Below are 27,323 nucleotides of genomic sequence, written 5' to 3'. Positions count from 1 at the left end.
CCTGTCAAAAGTATTCAGTTCTCACCTACACACCACGCACACTTAACTATCTTGCCCTACCTCGCCTTGCCGCGGCCCCATGCTCGTCGGCATTCATCCATGTCATTGATTCACAGCGAGCTGTCTGTCTCGAAAGATTTCATAGCTTTGCTTTACACCGGCCCCATTTGAGGGAGCCCATGACATATGCCCTCGTTCATAGTTTACGGGTCCGTGCCTGTTCCGCTCCGTTCTATCATGTCATTTCAAACAGGCAGCAGTATTGTACTCGTGGTAGTAACAACAGGCAGGCAGGTATCATCTCACATCTTTACAGCCATATATCCATTTCGGATTTGTCCCTGCCCTCCCCCTCTCTCTCCTTTTCCTTCTGTCGGCCACAAACACCTTGCTTTCTCGCAACATCGATTCCAATATGATGCAGCGTGGGCAGATGGCAAAAGCTTTTGTATGCATCGGTTCCCGCCCAACGATTAAACTTTATATGAGAAGGGTGGTATGTCATATCCTCAATAGTGAGTCATTTACTTGCGTATGTTTTTTTCTCTCGGGTGGTCCCTCGGTGCGATGAAGGAGATATTTAGGAGGCTGCTGCCTTTTGTGCTTTTTCCTGCGCGCGGGCGTTTCGTGCGGCGCGGACGAGAGGGGATAATTGCATTAGATCTGCGCATGAGTCCATGAATTGGTGCTGGTCATTCGGTTAGCTTTGAATATCTGAGGCGTCGGGAAAGGGTTACTTACGCGGAGCAGATCATGAGCACTGGCTCGCTTCTCTGGGTCGACCTTGAGCGCAAAGTACAGGAAGTCCTTGAAAACTGGGCTCAGAGCATGCTCATCCTTGATTGTGGGTGTCCCGTTCGTGGCAATCAGGTAGAGAGCTCGCAATGGCGATTCGGTGAGATAAGGTGGCTCCCCCTCGATCATCTCGATGGCCATGATTCCAAGGGACCAGATATCGACTTTGCGGCCGTACTCCTTGCGTGTTACGACCTCAGGGGCCATCCAGTAGGGCGTGCCGACCATGGTGGTCCTCTTATTGTGAGCTTCGTTGATTTGAGCACAGAAACCGAAATCAGCTGCAGTAATGTCAGATAATATCCCTGTTGGTAAATGACAGGACGTGACTTACTGAGCTTGATGTTTCCATCCATCGAAAGCAAGATATTGTCCGACTTGATATCCCGGTGGATGACGCCTTTCGAGTGAAGATGCTGCAAGCCCTTCAGAGTTTCTCTACAGATAGATGCGATTTGACCTTCGGTCATGATGTTGAAAGTCACAACATCCGTCAAGCTGCCACCCTCCATGTACTCCATAATCACCCACAATTCACCGGTGACCAGAAAGCTATCAATGAAGTTGACAATGTTCGGGTGTGAGCTCTCCTTCATCACGATGATCTCGTTGATAATCAGATCTTTCTTTGGCTGTTGCTCCAAGTTCATCTGCTTAATAGCGACCAGGCGATTCGTTCCTCGCTCATAGCCAGTGAACACACCCCCTGAAGCTCCTTGACCAATCTTTGTCAGGTTCTTGTAGACTTCTCTTGGGTCACCTTCGGTACAGATTTGCTTCAGACGGGCAACAACGTCAAACCCGGCGCTCTGTCGAGGACGTTGCCGAGGCCGAGGGCCTGGGGCAGCTCTGGCTTGTTGATTTGGATGTGGTACTCCATTGACGTTTGGTGGCTGTTGGAAATGGCTTTGAGAAGTTGGTGGAGTTGGTAGTTGCTGCTGCTGTTGGCGTTTGCTTGGGGCACGGGCCAAGGAGAACTGTTGTGCTTGGTGCACAGCACTTTCTTGCTGCTGCATCAGTTGCTGTGGGTAAACTGTTTGAGGGGAAGCGACCTGAGTGGATGCAGCGTGTGGAGATGCGCCATTGGCTTTGGAGTTGGATCTGGAGCGATGCTCTTCGGGAAGCATTGGAGAAGATTCAGGAGGAGGGACGTAGGTCAAAGCTGGTAAATCTTCGCTTTTTCGAGACATCCCAATGCCTGAATCCTTTCCAAGTTGAGGAGGAGCAGGAGCTGCTCTCGCCGGGAACGCAACAGGTGGCCTAGGCGCCGGACGAGAGGGGACTATGGTATTGAAATCTTTGGGCGAAAGCGTTTGACCTGGTCGTGGCACGGGCGGGGGTGATCTTGGGTTTTCGAAGCTTGTCTCGTGGTTAGAAGGGAATCGTGGACTCGCAGGTGGACTTGTCAATTGCCCAAAGTTTGGTATAATCGCTGGAGATAGGGGTCCTGGTGTCGAGGTGCCGACTCGAAGCTCAGGCACCTTTGCGTTTTCAAATTTGTCCCATACTTCATCTCCTCCCTTGTCGGCGTTTTCCTTGTAGAAGCCAACGACGTCGATTATGGTCTGGGGGTTCTGCTCTTGCTCCTTCTTCGTAATCCCACTGTCGTTGATCATTCGCTGCCATTCCTTCGGCAAGCCCTGAGTCAATCAGCAAACCGCCTCTTTTGCGTCCTTCGGCCATGACTTACTGTGAATTGTCCCGTCTGATTATCGTATCCTACGTGTGTGACGTGTACTGGATTTTCCGGCGCGGATATCTTCACACCTCGAGGGGACCCTACTCCAATGCTGCTCATGAAGCCCGAAAAACCCGACTTCTTCCTCAACATGCCTGCCTTGGGCTCTCTGCTCTCGTCCGAGTATCGCTTAGGGCTGATGAGTTGGTTCTCGCTGACGCGTGGGGGTGTTTTCTCGCTCATCTTGTCTCCTGCTGTAAAGCTTGCAGATTGTCTTAAAGTTGGGCTCAACATTCGGGACTCTGATAGTGGGGGCGGACGGCGCAGAGAGTTTTGATAGCTCGAGGCTTTGGTCGAATCGATTTGAGTGGTAGAGGTGCCGGAACCGTCGAATGGAGCCCTAGGAAATTCCGAAGATGATTTCTCGCTCAACACAGGCGATGTTGATTTGCCCTGGCCTCCACCCTGACCAGACGGCGCGCCAAACTCGTAGTTTCCCAGCAGCGGAGAGCGTGCCGATTTAGATAGGGAGCGCTCGAGGGAGGAGTTCGAAGAGCCGGAGGCGGTCGTGGAGGCGTAGGCGGCGGGATTAGGAGAGGTATTTTTGCGGCCGTGGCCGTACGAAGATTTTCTCGATGAATCCCTGCGGGTTTGCAAAGATGGGGATCGACGGAGACTGCTAGAGCTGCTGCTACGGATGGACTGCGTGTCGAAGGTAGGGAGGTTCAGGTTCAGGTTCGCGGCAGCCAAACTTCCAGGCGGGGGTTTTTTAGTCAGGCGTCGAGTCGTTGACTTTATCTCCTCCATGATGTGACCTGAGACGGGCAGTCCTGTGGCTGCTGAGTTGCTGTGCTGCTGTGCTGGGGTCACTCAGATCTTCTTCCGTTTGAGAGATGTGGACGGTGTTGGGGGGGGAGGTGGGTTGGGTGTTGGGGAGGGGGGTTTGTTTGGATTGCTCGCCCAATGGGCGGGATAGGGATGGGGGGGCCTGCCGGCGGCTGCAGAAGAAGGAACGTTTTGGTTGCTCGGGCGTTGGGTTGGTTATGAATCACTAAACCACGAGGAAGTGCAGGCAGGCTTGGAGGGCGCCGGGTCGGATGCAAAGGCGTTGGTTGCAATGAATGAATGAAGTTATGTGGAAGTTGAAGATGGGGGTGGGGATGGGGAATGTACCTTACCTATAGCCCGGTTGCGTGGGATGGACGACGGATGGATGGATGGATGGAGGGATGGAGGGATGGATGGATAGCGGATATCCTGATATCTTCTTGAATTGGGATAAGTCCGTAACTGGCCGACTGGAATTAAGCTGAGCTGAATTGGATAATGAAGTATGAAAGCTGACGGCAATTGGGAGGAGAGTATAGGTAAGAAAAGGCTCTTGTTTGGCAGTACATACCGGTATCCGTTGTCATGGGCAGAGCGAGCGAGCGAGCGGGCAATGGAAGTCTACGGAGACATCTACCTTTTCCGTATACCTCGTACCTACCCACCTACCTAGGTACGGGTAAGTAGGAACCCACCTACGCAAGTCTACCTACCGGTAGTCTTGCGGATGAAAAAGCTTGCAGCTAATAATAACACAGTCCTACTTGTAAGTACCGTAGCTAAGTCCGTAAGGCAACCCAGAGTCAACAGTACCGGTAGACGATGGTCCCTTTGCCTTTTGCCTTTGCTTTTCTTTGCCTTTGCCTTTGCCTTTGCCTTTGCCCTTCTCCCTCTCCTCCTCCCCCACGATCATGATCGTCGTCCATGCTTTTCTCTCCACTTTTTGATAATCCTCCCTCCCCTTTCCCGTCTTCGTTCCCGTTGATCCCGCTCGGGAATGGGGCATGCTGACCTGGCCTGGCCTGGCCTGGCCTTCGAACCGGGACTAGAAAGAAAGGGTTGAAAAAGACCCAGAAGCACTGTCGTGTATCTGAAATCAATGGCCGTCTCAGTATCTGCACAAAGGCGATGCAAGGGTTTATTATGCAGCTACAACTCCATTCATCTTCTCTCTCCAATAGGGCCAGTGATGGCCGTGACGGCTGGCCAGGCTTTGCTGCACGGGGGGGAAATCCGTGCTGCCGGTCTCCACCTCCACCTCCAGCGATTGCATCTTACCCTGGATCGGCTCTTAATCTAACTTACAGAGTAGTAGCTACTACGTACAAGTACTTGTTCTACGGTACAAGTCGTCTCTGACCTTGGCCTATGAATGCAAATAATAAATAACCCTTGATACCTTCCTGGGCACGTGCTCTCTCTATCCTTTCATCAGAAAATAAGAAAAAGAAAATATACCTTCTCGTCGGATACTTACCCATGGGACTTGGCCAGAATGGTCACAGCATTGAGGCAGCTAGCAAGGCAAAGTGCTCTTACATACAGTCAGTACAGTACCTACATCGATGTCACCACCCCTCGACGTGGCCTCGGATGGCCATGGGTCACGCCGTGACACCAATCGTCCCGTTCAATCTCGAGCCCCCGATACACTCGGGACCGCAATACATCAGACGAAGAGCTACAGTTGACACGTTGCCTTGAAAACGCGGAGCAGCCTGGACTCCCCTACAAACCCTAGTTTCCATAAACAAAGATCTGTCTCCCTGATGTTCCGAGGTAGCTGGAACATTCTTTTGGGATGATCTGCTTCAGGACTCGAACTTGGGAGACATGGAGATACGGTATAATAGACAGCGCCAACTCTCGCTGACAACACTCCGTCTCCCAATTCTCACCACACCAGGATGGCTGCCCATATCTCTCCCTCGGGATATCTGTCAAACCTAAAGCGAGCGACCTCTGCTTCCGACGCGAGACAACGAATAAAAGTGTTGTTGTCATCGACTCGGTCCAGCCTCGTCTCACGTTACCAGCACGCAAGTCGGATCGTGACCATAGATTGATGACGAGTAAATGTCCGGAGGGCATTCAACTTCTCGTTGCTCCCACCCGTTGATCACAGTCACCATCGGGTCGATCCCCAAGCTCTGCATGTGTGGGGAGTTGGCGCTCGAGATTGGATGGAAAGTCGAAACGGCAATGCAGGACTGTTGATAACGGCTTGTGTAAACTGCCTCGAGCCACTTGGCTCATGGACGAGGATCGGTTTTTTGGAGGTGAAGTACTGGAGTAGACTCGAGTACCGGTATCTCAGTCGATCTTAGCACCAAAAGAAGGGAGAATGTGAATATCAAGGGAAAATGGGAAAATCTGGTCTCCGACTCAGGAAATACACGGTTGAATATTGAGACTTCACCCATGTCGTTAATGTCCCTCCTCACCTGCAAGCCGATACCTCCCTCCCGGCTTCTGCAGCTCCGGCTTTGAAGTCGTTGCAACGGCCTTGCGGCGATACCTCAGATGAAGTGACCACATGCCGGATTCAGGACTACCTAGGGCTTGCCTTGGGCGACTCGCAGTTTTGCATCAATTTGTTCGGCCAATAGTTCGGTCAAAGCCTCACGGCCAGGACGACTTGGATGAACCAAGCAATAGACTTATAGACTTCAAGACCTCTGCTCTGTCCGCCCGTTTAAAGGTAACGGCCAAATCACATGATATCGAATTGAAGCTTGTGGCTGTGGTGGCTCACCCACTTGTAAATAATTGTTATTCAAGAACCTGCCTGGCCCGTTCCTACTGGTCAAATCAAAGGAGTACGGTAGGTAGGTGGTAGGCAGGTGGTAGGTAGGTGGTAGGTAGTGAAAATGTACTCAATAATACACGTGTTTCTATTCAACTTGCAGATATATTGCACAATGTTCTGCTTCAATCGTAGATAAATACGAAGGACTTTAGAAGACATGCTCCACATGCCTTGAGAAGTACCTACGGAGTAGTTGTACGGAGAAGGTACCTATCCCGTGCTCGTGGGCCCACACAAGATTCGCTTACCCGCTACAACCTTCTGGGGTTTTCTGCCCCAAAGCACATCTTCTGTTCCGATTTATCCTACAAATTCTCCCATCGGTCTCCTGTATGAGCCCTGCATCTCCTGCGCCCGAGAATTAACTGCCAGTCTTACCTCTAGCTCTGTTTTGCAATTGATGCAAATATCTAGAAGATCGGAGCAGTAGTCCGACTTGGGATTCGTGGCCTCATCATCGTCACTTGTGTCATTCCCGTAATTCACCCACCATCCTTGATCTGCTAGGTAAGCCGGGTCTCCTCCTTATCCAAGTTGAGGCTGAACCCTCGGAATCTTTCTGTCTGTCTAACCTCACAGTTGCAGTCACCTAACTTTCAGGTGTATACGACAGATTGCCCTTTCTATAAACTCCTCTCGACTTCTGCAATTAGCATTAACATCGCAATATGTCTTCCTTGAACGGCGTAAACGGTCATGGCGATGGGATGTCTGCGGCACAGCGACTTCAGCAACAGCACGCCCACAACCCGCTAGTCGAGGAGCTTCCAGATGAATCCGACTTGAAGCACCCCCCGGCGCCCTTGGACCCAACCCACGTTCTCGAGGACTTGGATGAGGCAGCAGCGGCGAGTGGTTGGCCCGCAAACATATCTGCCAATGCGGCAGGGAAGCGCAAAGCCGAAGGCAAGAAGGCAGCAGTGATAGACCCAAATTCGGAGACGAGTTTCCCTGGCTTGGGAGGGGCAAAGACTGGACCGGTGACAGCTCCAACCTGGGGAGGGAACAAGTCTGCTGCCAATGGCGCAACGAACGGCATCTCCGCCAATGGATCTTCAGCTCCAAATCCAGGCGTGAACACCACACAAGCAGCTAGAGGCGTAGCATCACCCGCTGTTCAAATACAAGCTCCTCGGCTTATCCTCCAAAAGAATGAAGTGCTTCCTCGAAACCAGCTCAAGAAGCCAATGCCTGAGATCTTGAAGGACATTAACAAGAAGTTGAGAACCAACTTGACAATGCGGACGGGAGAGAACGGAGTGCTGGAGTTCAGAGAGTCAAGCAACCAAAGAGAGGCCTTGAAGCAACAGGCAGTCCGAGACCTGGGTATGCAAATTGGCGCAAAGGTCAGTTTAAACATCTACCACTAACTCGGCTTTGCTGATTGCCTGCTAGTCCTCTTCGAAAGTTTCAATTCCACGTTCCGCCAGAGCGCACATCATTGGAAAGCAAGGTTCAACAATCAAAGGGCTGCAGGAGGTCACTGGTGCTCGAATTCAAATGCCAAAGATGGAGGACGCACCACAAGCCGATGAAGACGATGACATGATGGACATTGTTGTGGAAGGCAATCTAATCTCCATCAAGATGGCTACAAGAGAGATCGCGAAGATTGTCAACGAGAGAAGTCCTGCAGTTAACACAAGACTCCGCAACATCCCTGCCGAGTTTTACCCATTTCTCGTCGGACCAGCGAGCTCGCTTGAGGATTCCCATGGTGTCCAGGTTCGAGTTCCCCCGCATCACACCTGGACTGGCCAAGCTCCTCCCGCTCGGGCTGCTCCAGGCCGTGGCGAGTTTTTACCTGCTTTTGGCGACAACCATATCACTCTTGGTGGTGATCGCGCAGCAGTACAGGCAGCACGTGCAGAGATCGAACGCTTATCCCAGGAGTTGAGACAAAGATTAGCGGTTGAGCACGCCACTGGTATCGATCGCGGCCAGCACCAATATGTCATTGGGCGTGGAGGCGTTACGCCCGAAGAGTTTTTTGAGGCTACTCAATGCGCAATCATTCTTCCAGCTGACGATGACGAGGATACCATCACTTTCATTGGCCCGGCGGACAAGCTCAAGGCTGCGAAGGAGCATGCCACTGAACTGGCTTCATCCATTAACGAAACCTCCATGGATATTTCTAAGCAGTTCCGCAATGCCCCTGGCGGAATTGCAGGCGCTCGCGTCCATGCTCGAAATGTTACTCAGTACCTTCGTGACCGCAAGGAGATTGAGCGACTGGAGGCACTCCACAAGGCCAGCATCGTGGCTTCGATCTCGCGGGGCGAGGCTGCACCATGGCAAATATTCTTCCGTGAGCGCGCCAGCGGCATCCAAGCCAAGGACGACATCAGTCAAATCCTCCTGGCCCACCCACCTTCAAGAATGACCACTGTCCCCATCGATCCGTTCTTCCACCGTCACATTCAAAGAGACATTACTCCCCGAGTAAAGAAAGATTATGGTGTACATGTAGTCATCCCAAGTGCTTCTGAGCAAGGTGCGCCAGTGCTTCTTGTTTTTGAGGGCGATGCTGGCCTTGAGCCAGAATATCAGGTTCCCCGAGAAGCACCCAATGCGGAAGAAGTCAAGGCTTTCAAGCAAGGCCTTGAGGACGCCCGCAAGCACATTTTGGACCTCATCAGCAAGCAAGCAGCAATCATCTCCACGTCGATTGACGTACCCAAGATGTAGGTTCATACTAGCTGTTTCACCTTGATAATGAGCTAACATGATTAGCTTTCACGACAAGCTCCGAAGATTCATTCAAAAGGAGCAACAAGATCGTGCAGCAGATCAGATCCCTGTGCGCGTCACTAATGCAGGTACCGTCGTGACACTCAAGGGCCCAGCTCCGGCGGTTGAGTCGTTGGCTGAGAAGGTCAATGCGTTTGTGGCCGAAGCTATTGAGGACGAGAAAGAACGTGGGTTTTCTACCACTTTTGACTTCCCTCAAAAGCATGCGAATCAATTGATCGGGAAGGGTGGTAGCAATATCCGGGACCTACGCGACAAGTTTGATGTTGAGATCAACGTCAACGATGGTGTTGTTGAGCTCAAGGGCCCTCAAGCAAAGGCTGCTGCGGCTAAGGCACATATTTCGGCTCTTGGTCGACAATGGGCCGATGAGGCAACTTACACTCTCAAAGTCGACCCCAAGTTCCACCGTGAGCTAATCGGTGCTGGTGGTACCCAGATCAATAAGTTACAGACAAGATACAAGGTTCAGATCCATTTCCCACGCTCTGCGAAGCCTATCAAGGACGACCAATCCAACGTTGATGCTGCTAGCGATTCAGGCCGTCGTGCTCCACGACGTGAGCAAGAGCCTGATGAGGTCATCGTCAAGGGCCCCAAGAAAGGAGCGGACGAGGCTAGAGACGAGATTCTTTCGCTTCTACAGTACCTCAAGGATAACTCGCATACCGCCGTTGTGTCCGTCCAAGCTGGTCAGATTCCATCTTTGATCGGCCAACGTGGAAGTGGCATGGATGAGATCCGACAGGTATCCGGTGCCAGAATTGAGATTCCAAATGCCAGAGACATCAAGGATCCATCAACCCGAGTCGAGATTCAGATCAAGGGCACAGCTTCTCAAGTTGCGCAGGCACGAAGGTTAATCGACGCTAAGAGAGATGTCTTCGATAAGACTGTCACCAAAACATTGGAGGTAGACAAGAAGTACCACAGATCTCTCATTGGCGCTGGAGGTTCAGCCCTTCGCGATATTGTTGTTAATGCTGGAGGATCCGATGACCGTCGAGAGCTTGCGAGAACTGTCCAGTTCCCTAAGGCCGAGCAAGACGGGAACTTGATCAAGGTTGAAGGAAATGCAGATGTCGTCAACAAGATCATAGCAGCCATGCAAAAAATTGTCGCTGAGCTCGAGGCTCAAACTACCGAGTCTTTCGAAGTCCCCACTGAGAAGCACCGCTCACTCATTGGCCGCGGAGGAGAGACAAAGAGGGAACTTGAGTCGAAGTTCAAGATTTCCATCGACATCCCAAGACAAGGTAGTGGTCAATCTGCTATCAAAGTCACTGGTTTGCCAAAGGATGTCGAGGCCGCCATATCCCATATCCAAACCCTTGTGAAGGACCAAGAGGGCGAGACTGTACAAGTTCCCTGCAAACTCCACCACTCGATTGCCGATAATGGGCAATTTTTCCGACGCCTTCGCAACGATCACCAGGTCACAGTTGATCATGCCGGCCACAAGGTCCCTCCTAAGCCTGCCGCGCCAACCAACGTCCGTGGCAGCGCCGCCAACCTACCTCTACAGACCGACGAGCCTTCTGACCTCGATGCCCACGTCTGGACAGTGATCGATAACTCAGTGTCGACCATTGATGGTGAGATTCCTTGGATCTTGAGAGGTCCTCCCGAAAATGTGACCAAGGCCAGGGCCACTCTCGCCGCTGCCATTGAATCTGCACTAAAGAACACCACAACTGGATTGCTCGTCCTGCCAGATCCAAGCACATATAGGTTCGTCATTGGTCAGGGTGGAAACAAGGTCAACCAAATCCGCAAGGCCTCCGGATGCAAAATCAGCGTTCCCCGCGACCAAGCTGGTGGTGAAGCCATCGAGATCCTAGGGAGCTCTGATGGCGTCGAGAAGGCCAAGATGCTCGTTCTTCAGGCTGTGCAGGACGGCATCAACGGCAACACCGGTGGTGGTCGCGCGAACGGCAATGGCGCTTCCCATAACGGTGGCAATTGGGACTAGACGATCTCGGCGTGGGTAACTTTTAGCGATGTGATTGGCGATACATGGAGGAAGTGGACGCTGTATGAATGCGTGCATTGTGTCGGAAAAGGAAAAGCTCATCGCGTCTATGTCTTTGCTTTCCGTCGCGGCCGAGGCAGAGCGAGGTGCGGATTTCTTCTTTCTTTCTGATCATAATCTCAAGCAAGTTCATATGCATTTGCGTTGGTTTCATTAAAAAAGAACGGAAGGGCTGCGAGGGCAGCAGGAAGTGGGACGTGGAGATATGGTCGGTGCAGTCAGGCTTCTTCTGTACTGGGACCTGATTGTGGGTGGAAGGGGGAAAAAAGGCATAGTAGAGTGGGCTCATTTTCGCAAGTCGAGGGGAGAAAAACTGTCGAATCCCAGCTTTTGGGTATGATCACGTCCTATTGCTTCTTCTTGCCTAGCTGGTATAATTTTCTTTCGCTTTCTTTTAAGCGTATAATTGCTAGTGTTTGCCTTTTACTTTTGATCCGTCTTTTTCATCTTTCACTGGCGCTTGGAATGAGAGGCAAGAGCATATGTTGCACACGTACCTAGTGATTGTCCGTCAGGCAGTAGGTAGTTGGGAGAGAGCCGGCCATGAGATATTACGTGCGTGCGTGCGTGCGTGCGTGCGTGTGTGCGTGGTCGAGGAGAAGAAGGAAGGAAGGACTGAAGTCGTATGAGCCTCTCTGCTTCCCGCCGTCGTCAATTCATTCGTTCATCCCAGTCCAACCTCCTCATTACCACACACATCTCCACCTCGCCTTCGCTTTTCTTTTCTTTTCTTTTTTCTTTGGCTGGGTTAGGTTGGGTTGCTGTGTGTGTAAGGTTGGCTGGTTAGTTACAAGGAGATTTGAGATTTGAGGTGTGAGCTGTGAGGTGTGAGAGTGTGAGTTACAATAGAAAGATTGCGAGATGGCGTTGTTGGTGAGCTTACCGTCACATCTTGAGGTGTGAGGTATGAGGTATGAGACTTGGGGGCTTTGGGATTTTTCAGATTGGGATTGTTGTCGTGGTTAAATTAATCAATCGCATAACAGATACGAAGTATCTTGGATGTTGCATATTTAATACTCTCGTGGTGTTGTTTGGAGAATGAAAAATGAAATTCAAGTACCTATTCGCCTTGTATACAATTTTCATCTGGCCTTTTATATCATTGTGACTGGTTATAGAGGTACAACAGTTAGGTAAGAGGAGGGGGGTGTTTGGCTGCTTGCTCTAGCTCCCCAACACATGCAGGTTTCTTTGAACGGTGTTTCTATTTGTTATCTACCTACGGGCCTATACTTCTTTTAAGCACGGGTCTGTTTGTTCGTGATGTGGAGTTCGGCTGCTGAATACGAAGGACTGATATTGGTTGTTGAGCGATGTGACTTAAGATGATATGATGATAATGTTTGAAAGTGTATCCGAGCTGATAGATCAGGATCTGAATATAGCTCTTTCTTAAATCAGTAAAAGTGGCAATGGGGTTGGTTGAGTTATAAAATTATGAGGTGCGTGCGTGATTTTTAATACATGGCTTTTGACGCCGCTACCTCTTGGGCGGGAAGGACATAGGTTCAGACAATTTTCACGTAGGAATTCGATGTAGGAATTTGGGCCTTCGGTGACATGAATCGGAGACTGGGTCTCTGAATTCGGAAACTCTTTAGCACAATGGCGTTGCTTTCCCATCCTGGGCTTGGCCGTTGTCCGATCTAGCCTACCTACTCCTCGGGATTTTCTTGTGTGGAATGTCTCAAGACGAGAGTCGAGACGGGCTGGTAAATGGAGGTTTCGGTCCAAGGGCTGTGAAGAAGCAAGAAGGGGGATCTATCGATCGACCCGAGACGGTTTGTGGTAGCGTAGCCGGTAACTTCCAGCTTGCGTATCTCGATTCCAGGGTGTCATACCGGGTATTGGTATTGACAACGACTTCACAGCTACCGGTACTAATACCGCGCACTAGCCGAGTATTAGTCAGCCGACCACTCCTCACGCGTTCTCGGCTACCCCAAAGTCCGTCGCGTTATTATTATAAGCTTCCGCCCTGCCACTTCGTTTCCCTCTTCCCTTCCCCATCATAACAAAGCTCCCCCATATCAACCTCCACTTTCCACTATCGAGCAATCAGCTCCTTCTGCACAACTCTTCCCATTCTACTCGCGACATCGTTCCTGCGAATCCAATTCCTTGCGCTTCAGTATTTCCCAGGCTGTACCTGGAGGCGCAATCATCAATCTACCCCCCCCCCCCCCCCCCAAAACCTCCTCGACAGCTCCTTCCACAACTACCTACACAATGCCTCCTCGTAAGTGTCAATTTCCCACACTTTGCGCGCCGCAATTCACTCGTTGTATGCAGCTCGGCGACGTCAATATGATGACCGCAATAGCTGCGCTCTTTGGCATTGGCTTACCATGCGCAGAAATCTCCGACGATGAGGCCTCGGAGGTGAGTAGTAACGATTACGCTCCGGCCGCACCGATCAGGGTGAAGCCAGAGAAGAATTCCAAGTCCAAGTCAAAGACTCCTGTCGATGACCCCGAGCCTGAGCCAGTGGCTGCCGTCGAGTCTGATGGCGGAGACGATGATGAGGAGGAGCTCGCGGAAGATGAGTACGTGTTCGCGCATTCTTGTAATCTACATTGCTGACAATCTTGCAGGTACACTGTGGAGGCCATCACCAACCATTTCGTCGACGAAGATGTAAGCAGCACCTCGGTATCTTTCGCGCCAAAGCATACTGATTAGGGCACAGACTGGGGTGTTGCGATTTGAGGTGAAGTGGCTGGGATTCGAGAAGAAATCTGATAGAACCTGGGAGCCGGAAGAGAACCTGTTGTGACCATTCCCTTGTATGCCGGGTATTTGTCGACTGACTGCATAAACAGTGAAACCGCATCCGAAATCCTCGATAAGTATCTGAGCTCAGTTGGTGGCAAGGAAGCCATTCTGGCCGCCTGGGAGGAGAGAAAGGCCGAGGCAGGTACGGGAAAGAAGGGCAAGAAGCGCGGAAGAACCAGCGCAGGGGAGAAGACAAATGGGACGAAGAAAGGCCGTAAGTCTAAGGAACACCCGGCATCCGGAACTCCTCCGTTGAGCGCTACCTCGGCCGAGTTCAAGCCACCAGGAGGAACTTGGGAGGATGCTGTCATTGCCATTGATGCGTGCGAGGGCAATGACAGCAACGTCGTTGTCTACCTCACCTGGAAGGGCGGACACAAGACTCAACACCCGCTGGCCCAAGTGTACAAGCGATGCCCACAGAAGGTAAGAACGCCCTCCAGTCGTGACCGGTCGAGCGCTAACCAAAAATAGATGCTTGCCTTCTACGAGAGCCACTTGTTCGTTCCCCTGATCTTACATATCACCAAACACCTGCTAACTTGCTTCTAGGGTCTTCAAGAAGAACGACGATCTGTCATAAATGGGGGGGATAAAAAATTTGGGCGTTCGACACATCAGCATCAAGGTTTATTTTCTGGTCTTCAAGTTTGGGCGGTTTCGGTGCGCTGCTTACGGATTGCCTTTTCTCTCTCGGTACACAAGATTTTTCTCGTGCCATATGCTTGCGCCGCTCAGTACTCGGTGTCCCTTCTCCATACCTCTCGAAAAAAGATTCTACCCACGGCGCAGGGGTGACCTCTGGATACGCTGTGCTGCCGCGTAGATTTAATTCAACTGTACTTTATGAAGCGAAACGGAAAGAAAAGGATTGCTGCGAATGGTGCCCAGCTGCTACATTGTAATGTGCTTTGAGTCCATGGGTCTGTATTCCCATCTATTAGGAAGAGAACCTTTTGACTGTCACAAGAATGGGTGACGCTGGACAACACAGATCTTACACATTCGTACGGCAACTAACCCATGCAGCGAAACCCAGTGTAATGCGATTTTGAACCAGTTCACATTTATCCGCACCCGAGGTCATTAAAAGTCGTTCCAACTCAAGCCTACTCACTACTGGCTGCTGGCTGTCGATTCCTCAGTATCGCCCCCTAGCCCACGTAGTGAGAACCCAACATCGCTGTATTGCTTGCAGCAGGGGATATCTACCATCCGTCTTTTTCCACGGCTGTTGTTGCCAGCAGCAGTCTCGGCTGCGAAACGATACCAAGCCAAAGTTGAAAAAGGGGGATCGCTGGTAAACCGCCAGAAAAGGAGATCAATCACAATACAGATCTGGAAGAGAAAGCTGCTCACAAACAAAAAAAAAAAAAAAAAAAAAAAAAAACCTATAGATCGGTACAACCGACTTTTGGGGTACGTGAAACCCAGCCAGGCACTAGGAATATATACAGGAGGAGAGGGCTAGCCCATTCTTTCCCCTCGTCTTTTCCCGTCAAAGCACCGCCCACCAGCTCTGCTGTTGGTTTTCCGCCTCGCCTCCTTTCTTCCGACGACGACGACGACTCCGTCTGTCTGTCTGTTCGGCTCTGTCACGTCACCTCTATAATCCAGAGCTCTCAACTGGCATGCGCTCGCTCCCTACGAACCTCCCGGCAGCTTGCTTGCTTCGCAGCAGTCGTCGCTCGCTCCGGGGGAAGAAGAAAGTAGTAGTCGGCACACTCGTGAAAGTCAGGATCGGAAATCCCCTCTGAGGTGCTAGAGTCGCAGTCAAGATCATGCTTTCGGCACCGTTGGCTAGCCGCGGAATACCCAGCCCCTCCTTTCGCCTCAATCTGGTAGAGGAGCAGCGAGGATCGTACCTCCTCTTGCTTGGTCTTCTGCGCTTGGGCTTTACGATGGCGAGATGCAGAGGCTCCGGGAAAGACTCACGGAGCAGTGGTCGCCGTCTGCGTGCGGGCGGCGTGCGGCGGGCGGCGTGCGTACTTCCCGCTGCGCTCAGAGCTGGCTCTCTTCGAGCTGTGTGGCCTGGCCCGTGGGTGGGCGTTGCGGCACGGGTAACTCACTGTGCACCACGCTCGTGTCCGTGTCGGTCAACAGGGCGAAGTTGGTGGTGATGCTGTTTGTGTCGGGGTAGGGTTTGGCGGCGGGGCAGATGGGTGATCTTGATGGGGCCGCGCCGGGACGCCGTTGGCCGCGGTGTCATTCCAGTTGTTGAAGGAGAGGCCTGAAAACTCGACTCCGGAGCCGGCGGCGGCGGCGGCGGCGGGTTGGGAGGCCCCAGTAGGGGTCGAGGTTTGAGGGAGTAGGTGTTGGCGTTGGACTGGGCCGATGAAGTTATGGAACTTGCGGCTCTCGACGGTGCTGGAGCTGCCGTTGGACTTGATCATGGACATCTCTGGGGGGGTGTTGGCGCGGTGTCTATCTGGTGTTTTAATGGCTGTTTACTTTGAGGTGTTGTACCGACTGGCGGTTGGATTGCCAAGTATATGTAGACGTTGCGGTTTTCGATGTTCGGGATTGCTAGTGGGATGTCAGTCAGTCAATTGTTTTTGCAGGGAACGAGACGAGACGTGCCGGGACCGACACCAAGAGAGGAGAGCCAATAGCGGAGCCTCGCCTCCTGTTTGCAGTAGATGGATGTTCTCGATGAGCATGTTGGTGGCAGGACTCTGTTGGTCTCGAGTCGGGAAGGCTTTCCACAGACTATGGGGCTTGATACAAAATTGTCTTGACACAAGAGGGACATACCGTCGACAAGGACAGTATCGTGGACATAGAAGGACGCAGCTTTGTAGAATCGCAGGATTCGCGCACCGTACGCCCCCTCTATCCCAAGTACCGGTCAGCTAGAAGAAAGACTGAGTGGCTAGCCACTCTTGTGGAACTCATATCCATATCCCTGGATAGCTAGCTCCCTTGGACGTGCTGGAGCAGACTTATATCTCAGCACACACAAAGGCAGAGGAATGAAATCCCATACCCAGTCCGGTATATAATCCTCTCAAGCTGCAGCGCCCAAGGCCGTACCCCCACCCAGCGTAGCCCAAGAGAACGCAATGGTTCATTACTTTGGCCCTATTAGGCGTATCTGGATCTGCCGGATGACTTGTAGATATACCCATATATGATCTGAATTTCCTCGGATCGAAAATCATAGACGTGGAGAAGAAGAAAAGCCGAAATGAGCTGAGTATAAGGTACCGATGGTGGTGGGCTGTAGTGGGGGGTCGGTTGAACAGGATGGACCCGCCAAGGCTCGTGGTGAGATTCCTGAATTCGATTTGGATAGAGCAGAAAGATTGGAGAGATTTCGGGGAAGCTTGTAGACTGCAGAGGGAGGAAATGAATGGCATCGTATAGTTATCTCGTTGGCCGGCTTTTGGAAACCGTCTTGCCCTCTGCGAAACTGACAACAAGGAAGGCAAGCTAGGCCAGCTCCCGACACTTCTGCCGCCTCTCAATAGGTATATGTACGTATTCCAGCGCCGCTATCTGTGATCTGATCTGGCAGCACGGTACAGCATAGTGTAGCAGGTAGGCAAGCAAGCAAGAAACTAGATCTTGTCATTCGCTATCGGGTAACCTGATGAGGAAAGGGAAGATGACTGCAAGTGAAGCCAACAACGGAAACACAGCTGCCGGAAAGACCATGGAAAGAGAGCATAACGATACCAGCAGGTGCAAAAAGAAAAAGGCGAAACTGAGAGAGACCAGAACACGAAGACTTGTACAACAGATATAATGACGAAGACACTTGCTTCAGCGAAGCACTTATTGACAGCCCTCGAGGCCTGGTAAGCTCGCAGACACCACAGCTATAAAACACGGCCCGCTTCCACTCCACAACGTTCAACTTCCTGTACTTACTTGAAAGCAATACTTCCAGCCACCGACTTCTTGACTATCGAATTGTAGTCGCAAGAGTTACATAAGACACCCACATATAAGGCCCCCGACAAGGACGGTGTTACGTAGTATTGCAAAGGTTCAGACCCGTACTGCCAAGCAAATGTGGTGACATACTTGAAATGCCTCTAAATGACTGCGCTCTTGTGCTGTTCATGGGATTTAGTAGCGCGGGTGGTACACTCTTTTCTGATACATGGGAGGCCGGAGGTGGAGATGAGGCTCGGTTGCTGGGCTGGCATAGCGACTGGTCTTACGATGGTATGGTGTGACTTGACGGGCGAGAAAAGGATCGTGGGTGACGGGACGTGAGGATGTTGGAGATGTCAAGCGAGAGGTATTGTTTACAATTTACTTCGGGTTGGAGAATGACAAAGGCTCCAAGTCGGCTATTCCAATTACTTGCCACTTCCAAATCACCAAGTTCGACGGTTGAATTCAAGAGTGGACTGGATGGCACTGCATGCCAAGATACAAGTCGGCTTCTGCCCTCAATTACCTTGTATCTCCATCTGCAGACTTCACCATCGCGGAGCTCATTCCAGCTTGCCTACCTAGTCTCGCTGTCAACTTCTACACATCACTTTTCCTCGGTCACGACTTGCAGGAAAGATTATCCTGCAGGTGAGGGCCATACCGCAGCCACGGCTGGCAGATCTTCTCAGTGGGGAGTGGAGGGCTCGTCGTTTCATCTCTCCTGTCGTACAACCCTGTGCACTTTCCACCTCCGACGGCGATGCATTTCTGTATCACAAGTACTGTAGCCGACGAAATGTGGCCATGTGTGAGTTCCTGTCTCGTGCAGCACACATGGATCCATTCATTCATTCATTGGTTCAGACAGACCCCCGTCCTGCATGGCATCGCATGGCCATTTGAACGGAGGAGCTGCCCGAAAATCCGGGTTGAGAGAATTTTGGGTCTTTTAAGCAAGACAGCTTACGCCTCCGACTTGAAAGCTGACCGACCTCGGGGCAGTTGGGCATGGCTTCGCTGAGAGAGTGAGAACCCCGGCGCGATCCAATGCCACATAAACGCAAGGGGAGCCTTTTGCGAAGGCCTTCCTCCCGAGTTCTTCCCATCGAAACTCTGGCATTTGGACCACTCGAGGCCGAAGGTGCTGGCCATCGTCGAGTATCGGTAGCGCCCATCATGGCATATAAATACGACAATGACGCTAACAGCAACTACATGGTGGAATACGCTGAGACTCACAGTGTGGATATGGTACGCAGCACGCGGGAGCCGTCAGCTACCCTACCAGCCTATGCTACTTACTGATGTAGTTGTAGAAACACGCAGAGGTCGAGGTCAAGATCATCAGGGGAAATGAAGCATTCAATGAGGCCATGATGAAGGAGCCTCCGAGGCCATTCACTTGGGCAACAATACAGCTCTACGCGGCTTGTTTCATTGGATTCTTTTGCGCCACCATGAACGGGTACGATGGGTCCTTGATAAACAATCTTCTAGCGAATGAGCAGTTCATCGCCTACTATCACGGCTCCAACGATGGAATCTGGGCTGGTATTGTCACGGCAATGTATCAGATAGGGGGTGTTGTGTCCTTACCGTTTATTGGGCCCTCATCAGATACGTACGGTCGAAGGTTTGGAATGTGGATTGGCTGCTTGTTGATTATTGTTGGGACGCTCATCCAAGGGACAGCAGGACCAGATCATGGTGTCAATCAATTCATGGGAGGCCGCTTCGTGTTGGGCTTTGGAGTCAGTGTTGCGAGTGCAGCTGGTCCGATGTATGTGGTTGAGGTGTCGCACCCAGCATATCGGGGAATCGTAACGGCTATCTTCAACTGTTTCTGGTACATATGGGATGCATCGTCCCAGACCACTGCTAACTGCCCCCAGGTTTACCGGATCGATCATCGCAAGTGGAGTGGCACGGGGAGGAACCGACCTGCCAGGAAATGTCGGCTGGAGACTCATCATCTGGTTCCAACTCATGTTCGCGGTTGTCATCTTCGTCGCAGCCTACTTTCTGCCGGAGTCTCCTCGCTGGCTATACGTCAACAACAAGCAAGAGCAGTCTAAGGCTATGCTTACCAAATACCATGGTGATGGAGACCCTGACAGCGAGTGGGTCAAGTTACAACTGAACGAGTACGAAGAGCTGCTGGAGATGGATGGCGCGGACAAGCGGTGGTGGGACTACAGAGCGCTATTCAGGAACCGTTCTACGCGCTATCGTCTCGTTTGCAACGTCTGTGTTTCGATCTTTGGACAATGGGCGGGTAATTGTAAGGCCGCTTGGCTATTGCATCTTCAACTACCTAGCTGACCTGTGCACAGCCGTTCTCTCTTACTTCATGAGCAAAATGCTCGACACTATTGGCCTCACGGGCGCAATCTCGCAAGCCAACATCATCCTCATCAACAATTGTCAACAATTCTGCTGGGCTCTTGTGGGTGCAAACCTGGTCGACCGAGTCGGTCGTCGCCCTCTCCTTCTCTTCTCGAACGCCGGCTGTTGTCTAGTGTGGCTTGCAATGACCATCTCCACCGCCGTCTACCAAAACTCGATTCCTCCAGCTACAGACCTCGACCCGGACCCAACAGGGACAAACGCAATCGCTGGAACAACGTGTCTCGTGTTCATATTTATCTTCGGCGCCGTGTATTCTGTTGGCTTCACGCCACTGCAGGCACTTTACCCGGTCGAGGTTCTGTCATTCGAGATGCGCGCGAAGGGGATGGGATTCTCTGGGTTTGCGATTGCTGCTGGTTTGTTTCCCCCCTCTGATAGCCTCACTCATCTCTGTGAAGGCACTTGGAAGAGCCGATGATGACGATCGATTGTGTAGCGCAAATGGTGAACCAATTCGCCTGGCCCGTCTCCATGAAGAATATCGGATGGCACACATATATCATTTTCACGATATGGTGCGGGATACAGTCGGCCGTCGTCTACTGCTTCATACCTGAAACGAAGAATCGGACAGTAAGATGATCACCCCTCTCCATCTCTTGCCTTTCCTCCTGGATGATTGCTCTCTTGCGCTGGCACTCGAATAACTAACGCCGGGCAGCTCGAAGAACTGGACGAGATTTTCGAGTCGCACAACCCGGTCAAGACATCCATGGCGAGGAAACGCCTTGGCCTCGATGCATACGGCGACGTTGTCAATATTGCGGATATGTAATTTGCTTGCCGATTCTCGTTGCTGAAGTTGTGGCTAGTCGCTCTCTAAGCTGAGGGGAAATGGGAGACGTTTATACCCCTATCTATGGTTTACTCGTTTGGGAGTTCTGGGTCAAGGAAGGCCAATGGCGGGAGGGGAGGAGAAGGGCCCGGTGGGAGGAAGTCGAAGACCACACAAGTCCACATGATTTACATATGTACCTTTTTCGGGCGACGCAGTGAGGCGTTTGGTGTCATGATTTCGAGGTTTTGTTCTTGCTGCAAGCGTTGCATCATCGCAGTATATGGCAAATGACTTTTTCAGAAAAGGGCATGAACCAAATACAGTGATCAAATCAAATGATGACCGAGCCTTGAAGAAGACTCGATTGGACGTCGTGAAAGAAAGAGAATAGCATATGAACCAGGGCGTGTGCAGGTGAATCCGGAAATCCCAGTGCTAAATTCATAGAGAAAGTGAGCATGTCCCAGGTGAATTTTCCAGCGAAGTGCGCTGACTTGCTATGGAGATTTTCAATGCCATCTCTCGAGTGACAATGTCCCAGATCTACTTGGACACTGGTTGCTCTTTTGTGCAATGAAACCTTTGATCGTCCTGAGTGTGGTTTCGAGGTTTAGATGTTTGGGGTGAAGCCCAGAATATTGATCAGGCAGAGGGTCCAAGGAAAACCAAGTCACATGACGATAGCCAACATGCTGCCTTATTTGGTGCCTTACTGATAATTTGTCCGGCAAGGCTTTTGCAAAACGCGACTTTGGCAACAGACGCGTTTTTGAAAGGAGAGGTTGATCACAACGTCCCGTACTGATTATCAACCCTCAAGATACCCGGAGAATTGCTTTAATAATTTCTGCGGTATTCGAAAGACTGCTGTTCCCTCCCAAGATGGCTATGAGTACGTGGAACCTGATGTTGAGCCTGGTGAAAAGCTCCAAACTGACATTGGCTTCGCAGATATCGATATGTCGCAGGGTATGATACCTCCGAAGGTGACCCGTATGCCTGCTAACAAGTTGTAGCTTCGGTCGTAAAAGATGAGCAAGGCAGACCGTTCATTGTCGTCAGAGAGTAAGGACTTCAAAACCAAGCTTGACTACAGCTGCTGACACAACCCAGTCAAGGAAAGAAGAAGAGAGTACACGGCACCGAAGCTGTCAAGTCACATATCATCGCCGCGAGAACAGTAGCAAATATCGTGAAGACCTCACTCGGCCCCCGCGGACTGGACAAGATCTTGATTTCGCCCGATGGAGATATCACAGTTACCAACGATGGTGCCACCATCCTGAGCCAAATGGAGATCCAGAACCACGTAGCGAAGCTGCTAGTTGAGCTCTCGAAGTCCCAAGATGACGAGATTGGAGACGGTACAACCGGTGTGGTGGTGCTGGCAGGCGCGTTGTTAGAGCAGGCTGCAGAACTCATTGACAAAGGAATCCACCCCATTCGGATAGCAGATGGGTACGACCAGGCCTGTGATATTGCTGTTGCGGAGCTAGACCGGATCGCCGACGCCATCGAGTTCACTAAGACACACAAGGAGAACCTGTTCAAGGTTGCGAGAACGAGTCTGGGAAGCAAGATTGTGTCCAAGGCGCACGACCAGTTTGCTACCATTGCTGTAGACGCCATCCTGTCAGTTGCGGATCTGGAGCGCAAGGATGTGGATTTTGATCTGATCAAGGTTGATGGCAAGGTTGGAGGATCGCTGGAGGATTCGCTGTTGGTTCAGGGTGTTATTGTCGACAAGGACTTCTCCCACCCGCAGATGCCTTCTGAGGTTCGCGATGCCAAGATTGCGATCTTGACGTGTGCGTTCGAGCCCCCGAAGCCCAAGACGAAGCACAAGTTGGATATCACGAGTGTGGAGGAGTTCAAGAAGTTGCAGACATACGAGAAGGACAAGTTTGCGGAGATGATTCAGCAGATCAAGGATACTGGTGCCAATTTGGTTATCTGCCAATGGGGCTTTGATGACGAGGCAAATCACTTGCTGTTACAGAATGACTTGCCCGCCGTAAGATGGGTTGGAGGTCCGGAAATCGAATTGATTGCTATTGCCACAAATGGTAGAATAGTGCCAAGGTTCGAAGACCTGGCCGCTGCGAAGCTTGGACAAGCGGGTATTGTACGAGAGATGAGCTTTGGTACGACGAGAGAGAAGATGTTGGTAATTGAGGAGTGTGCAAACACCAGAGCCGTCACCGTCTTCGTCCGAGGAAGCAACAAGATGGTACGTTCAAGTCACATGGCATATGACTGCACTCTAACCATCCCAGATCATCGATGAAGCCAAGCGCTCCCTCCACGATGCCCTCTGCGTAGTACGTAACCTAGTTCGTGACAACCGTGTCGTCTATGGAGGTGGCGCCGCCGAAATCGCCTGCTCCCTTGCCGTCGAAGACGCAGCCGTCAAGTCTCCGGGCCTCGAGCAGTACGCCATGCGCGCCTTCGCCGACGCTCTCGACGCGATCCCCATGGCCCTCGCCGAGAACTCGGGTCTCTCCCCCATTGAGACCCTTGCCAGCATCAAGAGTCGCCAGGTCACGGAGAAGAATAGCAGGTTGGGCGTTGACTGCATGCAGACTGGCAGCAACGATATGCGGGATGCGTTTGTGATTGACCCGCTGATTGGGAAGAGACAGCAGTTGATGCTGGCTACGCAGCTGTGCCGCATGGTGCTGAAGGTCAATAACGTTATTATTGCGGGCAGTGACGAGAATGAGTTCTAGAGAGCATTGTACCATAGACGTCACGTAGACTGAGGGCATAATCTTTGGAATCACACATCCCCTCTCACATGGTAAGACATCACGCGCTGTGTTTTCATGTATTTGATGTGTGTGTTGGTGCTGTTATCTCTCTCGCTGTGACGTTTATCTTCAAATTTATTGTGCTTTGCCTTGCCCTGCTTTCTGCATTGTGGTTCGCTGCTTCGTGGATCATAATTGCTTACTCTTATGGCCCTTGCGAAAGTCGAGAATCTCTCTGGATAGTGATCCAAGTTTCCAGGTTGATATACTGCTCGTGCATGGCCTTCTAAAAATTGACTCTCCCGCTGTCCTTGACTTTTTATTGTGTTACGCCACTGCTGATGCTACAGACACATTTGCTGTAATCTCGCTTTTACATGTACTCTCTCTGAGCCAATAGGGAAATATCAAACTTACGCAAACAGGCTCCCGTTGGGGAAAATTTTGCAATAACTAGTCCCCAGCCCCTTCAATTCTTTTGGGGGGAGGGGGGAAATCAGAATTAGGTTAGGCGTCAATGCCAAGACCCACATCTTCGCTTCGGTTAAGTCCTTGTATAGATCCAAGTGAATAAAGTAAACAAACACAGACATTCACTGCTATTGTTCTTCTCTTCACAATAGGGCCCGCCGCCTATTCAAGCTTGCTATTGTGGAAAATTTTTGCTCGCTAGCGCGTTAGCGCCAGAATGCGCACTACAAAAACTCTGTCGCGCTCCGCGTTCTTCCTTTCCCTTCCTCCCTCCTTCAACCTCAACCACAACCTCAACCTTCTTCCACACTCGCGTCCACAACACTCTTCTTCTCCCTTGCCACATAACTGCTCCCACACATACACCCATACACACAAGCAATTGAACCAATCAACCAATCGAACATTTGTTCAGCTCAACTCCGACAACAAACCAAGTGTAAGTCCTCACAGCTCTGAGTGACTTTCGGTCTCTTACTGACATCTGTAGCTCGAACACCCAACTCAAATCAACTCCGACAACACACCAAGAGTAAGTCCTCACATATCTAATTGACTTTCAGCATTCAATTGACATCTGTAGCTCACACACCCAACTCAAATCAACTCCGACAACACACCAAGAGTAAGTTCTCACATATCTAATTGACTTTCAGCCTTCAACTGACATTCGCAGCTCCAGCACCATGTCTGTCAACCTCTCCGCCGGCGGTGCCTTTCCCGCAGAGCTCAAGATGCGAGCCCGATGTCAGGTGCCTATCCACAAGCACCTCCACTACGAACCTTCCGCGCACATGATCTCAGTCAGCGCCGCCACAAACACGGCTGCCCGAACCTGCGTGATTATGGTGGAGGCCCCAGTCCAACCAGAGCCCGTTGCCTACTTGCACCCTCGTGCACCGGCCACAGTCCAACCGGAGCCAGTTGCCCAATCCTGGGACACTTATGTGCCGTTCTCAGACCAACAAATGAAGCTTGCACCAGCCACCGCCCGACCAGAGCCAGTTGCTCAAACCTGGGATACCTATGTTCCTTTCTCCGACCACTACAAGCCAGCCACCCAATCCTTGGAGGTTCGTGCGCCGGCCACAGTCCAACCGGAGCGAGTTCCCCACGTTCTTGCGTCGGTCACAGTCCAACCAAAGAATCTTGCACAGGTCACAGCCCGACCAGAGCCAGTTGCCCAATCCTGGGACACCTATGTGCCTTTCTCAGACCAATACAAGCCAGCCCCCCAATCCTTGGACGTTCGTGCGCCGGCCACAGTTCAACCGGAGCCAGTTGCCCAGGTTCTTGCGCCGGTCACCGTCCAACCAAAGAGATGGGACTATGATGAAGGTCGACAATGGGCCAATCTCAACCTCCGAATCCCAAGATCCCAGTTGGCGTATGCGAAGTCCATCGAGCCTTTTATTGTGGACAACCGTCTGGCCGACATTCCCTACGAGTTGCTGATCAACAAGCCCGAATCCGATGGAGAGGTTGGAGCTATTTTCGAGTTCTTCCCAATCCTCCCGGGCGAGCTGCGCAACAAGATCTGGGGGTACGCCGTCATCAACCAACTCAAGGGTGATCGCACTATCCGCATCGAGATCCTGTATAATGGCTTCGACGGAAACATTCCTCGCACTCCTCGCATCGTCAACCGATCGGCCCCGATTCCTCTCTTGAATACAAGCCGCGACGCTCGCGCCATCGCCATGCCCTTCTACGAGAAGACTTTCACGACCGATGTGCCCAACCCCAACTACATCCTCTTCAACCACGAGAACGACCGGGTCTTTGTCAACACCCCAGGAAACTTCGACTTCGTTCTCTTCATCCGCTCCCTGCCCCTCGACCAACTCCCCCGCATCCGGCACATGGCCATCACCGTCAAGGAGCTGCAGCGCCACAAGTACCCGTCCCGAAACCCCCGAAACGGTGGTGTCGTCGGCCTCATCTCCGACTACTTCCCCGGCCTGAAGACCCTGACCATGATTGCCGGCGACGCCCGCATCGACGGCCCCTACGTCCGCAAGGTCACCCGCCACTCTGTCCGCGCCGAGTTCAAGCGATATCAACTCGGATGGGACCCTTCTCTCCAGCACGTGCCCGAGGTCAACGGCGACTTGTTGCCGGCCCTCCTGGCTCGGCGTTGGGGAGTCGATGACCTGCCATGGTGAGCTGCGGCCTCCCGTCACTGATTTTCGCATTCGCAAAATCTTTGCTTCGCACGCATGCCACTGGGGGCGTTTTTACGGATGGATATCGTGTCGTTCTGAGCGGATTGGATCGTGGGGGTTCCCTTTTTTTTTTTTTTTTTTTTTTTATGGATGATGCATGCATGGATGGATGAACACTGATGATGATGATTGACGAACTGCTACAGGGCTGGATGGGACGCCTACTACTACTTGCACTTGCACTTGCTACATTGATAGAATGAACTGAAATGAAATGATTCTTTGCAAATTGGGATCTCGTCGGGTGCTTGTGCGTGCGTGTGTTATTGTTGTTGTGAGGGTGTGCCTCTAGAGGCTTGGGTCCACTGCCTCCTGGCTACTAAGCAGTTACCCAGGGTAGTCAGTCCTCTCCCTCTTCTTCTTCTTCTTCCTCTTCTTCTTCTTCTTCTTCTTCTTCTTCTTCTTCTTCTTCCTCTTCTTCTTCTTCCCCTCTGCAATAGGGTCCACTGTCTTCAACCGTGATAATCTAATATAATTTTTGTTTAGCTACATATAGTGAAACTAAAGAAGATCTACTTAGGCACGTCAAAGTTGTATATTAATCTTAAACTCTTAGCTACTCGGTACATGCCCGAAATAATGTACTACGTACAAACGCTGTCTGAGCGCAATTCTAGAGGTTTCCGTTGCCAGGGCTCTTGTGCAAGGGCTACTACCAATGATATAACGGTAACAATTCAAGCAGCATTGCCAAGTATCTAGTGTGCACAGACTAGTAGAATTGTACTGCTAGTAAGTACTACTAGTACATTATTTAGCCATAGTACGAAGTATATTAATCTTAAACTCTTAGCTAAGAGAGTAGTCGCGGGCCAAGACTATACACCTGAATCAAAGACTTTCCAATTCCGAACAGGGTCATTTCATTGGATAACGTTTCATCCAAGCTTGCCTCAACAGGTTCGGTTCTCTAATCTTCTATAGCACAGTTTGATGAGCAGAGATCGGCAAACATGGGGCTCATACTCCGAGCAATCAATCAATCAGATGATCACCGCATCGTCGTCTACTTCGGACTCCGGAGTAGAAGTACTACAGTACGTAGGTGAAGAGATCCGCGCCCTGCACCAAGGCCGGACGGACGTCGCGGCAGGCCCACTCTACCGCCGATTTCCGACGTTGCATCTT

General features: G+C 51.4%; 7 protein-coding genes across 7 annotated transcripts; 5 read left to right on the top strand and 2 right to left on the bottom strand.

Annotated features, from left to right (window-relative positions):
- Nucleotides 1-580: 580 nt before the first annotated feature.
- Nucleotides 581-3,280, bottom strand: L3040_005467 (uncharacterized protein; the record flags this gene model as incomplete). The annotated part of the gene is made up of 4 exons (XM_007295950.1): nucleotides 581-688; nucleotides 742-1,076; nucleotides 1,130-2,435; nucleotides 2,486-3,280. The coding sequence occupies 4 exons, from the start codon at nucleotides 3,278-3,280 to the stop codon at nucleotides 581-583; spliced, it is 2,544 nt and encodes an 847-aa protein (XP_007296012.1).
- A 3,498-nt stretch (nucleotides 3,281-6,778) lies between these two features.
- On the top strand, nucleotides 6,779-10,836 carry L3040_005466 (uncharacterized protein; the record flags this gene model as incomplete). Its single annotated transcript, XM_007295951.1, has 3 exons — nucleotides 6,779-7,456; nucleotides 7,506-8,797; nucleotides 8,847-10,836. 3 exons carry the CDS (start codon nucleotides 6,779-6,781, stop codon nucleotides 10,834-10,836), a joined length of 3,960 nt encoding a protein of 1,319 aa, XP_007296013.1.
- Nucleotides 10,837-13,206: 2,370 nt separating this feature from the next.
- On the top strand, nucleotides 13,207-14,257 carry L3040_005465 (uncharacterized protein; the record flags this gene model as incomplete). The annotated part of the gene is made up of 6 exons (XM_066154532.1): nucleotides 13,207-13,445; nucleotides 13,494-13,536; nucleotides 13,589-13,668; nucleotides 13,722-14,100; nucleotides 14,149-14,174; nucleotides 14,227-14,257. The coding sequence occupies 6 exons, from the start codon at nucleotides 13,207-13,209 to the stop codon at nucleotides 14,255-14,257; spliced, it is 798 nt and encodes a 265-aa protein (XP_066011391.1).
- Nucleotides 14,258-15,770: 1,513 nt separating this feature from the next.
- Nucleotides 15,771-16,334, bottom strand: L3040_005464 (uncharacterized protein; the record flags this gene model as incomplete). The annotated part of the gene is made up of 3 exons (XM_066154531.1): nucleotides 15,771-16,075; nucleotides 16,126-16,200; nucleotides 16,265-16,334. 3 exons carry the CDS (start codon nucleotides 16,332-16,334, stop codon nucleotides 15,771-15,773), a joined length of 450 nt encoding a protein of 149 aa, XP_066011390.1.
- A 2,404-nt stretch (nucleotides 16,335-18,738) lies between these two features.
- On the top strand, nucleotides 18,739-20,746 carry L3040_005463 (uncharacterized protein; the record flags this gene model as incomplete). Its single annotated transcript, XM_007295954.1, has 6 exons — nucleotides 18,739-18,813; nucleotides 18,879-19,408; nucleotides 19,455-19,843; nucleotides 19,896-20,327; nucleotides 20,408-20,544; nucleotides 20,633-20,746. 6 exons carry the CDS (start codon nucleotides 18,739-18,741, stop codon nucleotides 20,744-20,746), a joined length of 1,677 nt encoding a protein of 558 aa, XP_007296016.1.
- Nucleotides 20,747-21,631: 885 nt separating this feature from the next.
- On the top strand, nucleotides 21,632-23,478 carry L3040_005462 (uncharacterized protein; the record flags this gene model as incomplete). Its single annotated transcript, XM_007295955.1, has 5 exons — nucleotides 21,632-21,641; nucleotides 21,701-21,718; nucleotides 21,766-21,814; nucleotides 21,863-22,979; nucleotides 23,026-23,478. The coding sequence occupies 5 exons, from the start codon at nucleotides 21,632-21,634 to the stop codon at nucleotides 23,476-23,478; spliced, it is 1,647 nt and encodes a 548-aa protein (XP_007296017.1).
- Nucleotides 23,479-24,656: 1,178 nt separating this feature from the next.
- L3040_005461 (uncharacterized protein) lies at nucleotides 24,657-26,135 on the top strand (the record flags this gene model as incomplete). The annotated part of the gene is made up of 1 exon (XM_007295956.2): nucleotides 24,657-26,135. One exon carries the CDS (start codon nucleotides 24,657-24,659, stop codon nucleotides 26,133-26,135), a length of 1,479 nt encoding a protein of 492 aa, XP_007296018.2.
- Nucleotides 26,136-27,323: the final 1,188 nt, after the last annotated feature.

This window comes from Drepanopeziza brunnea (assembly GCF_022702325.1).
Source record: "Drepanopeziza brunnea f. sp. 'multigermtubi' strain 214-2 chromosome Unknown ctg9, whole genome shotgun sequence".
Lineage (NCBI taxonomy): Eukaryota > Fungi > Ascomycota > Leotiomycetes > Helotiales > Drepanopezizaceae > Drepanopeziza > Drepanopeziza brunnea.
The sequence above is the reverse complement of the archived record's forward strand: the minus strand, read 5'-3'. Positions and strand labels throughout refer to the sequence as shown.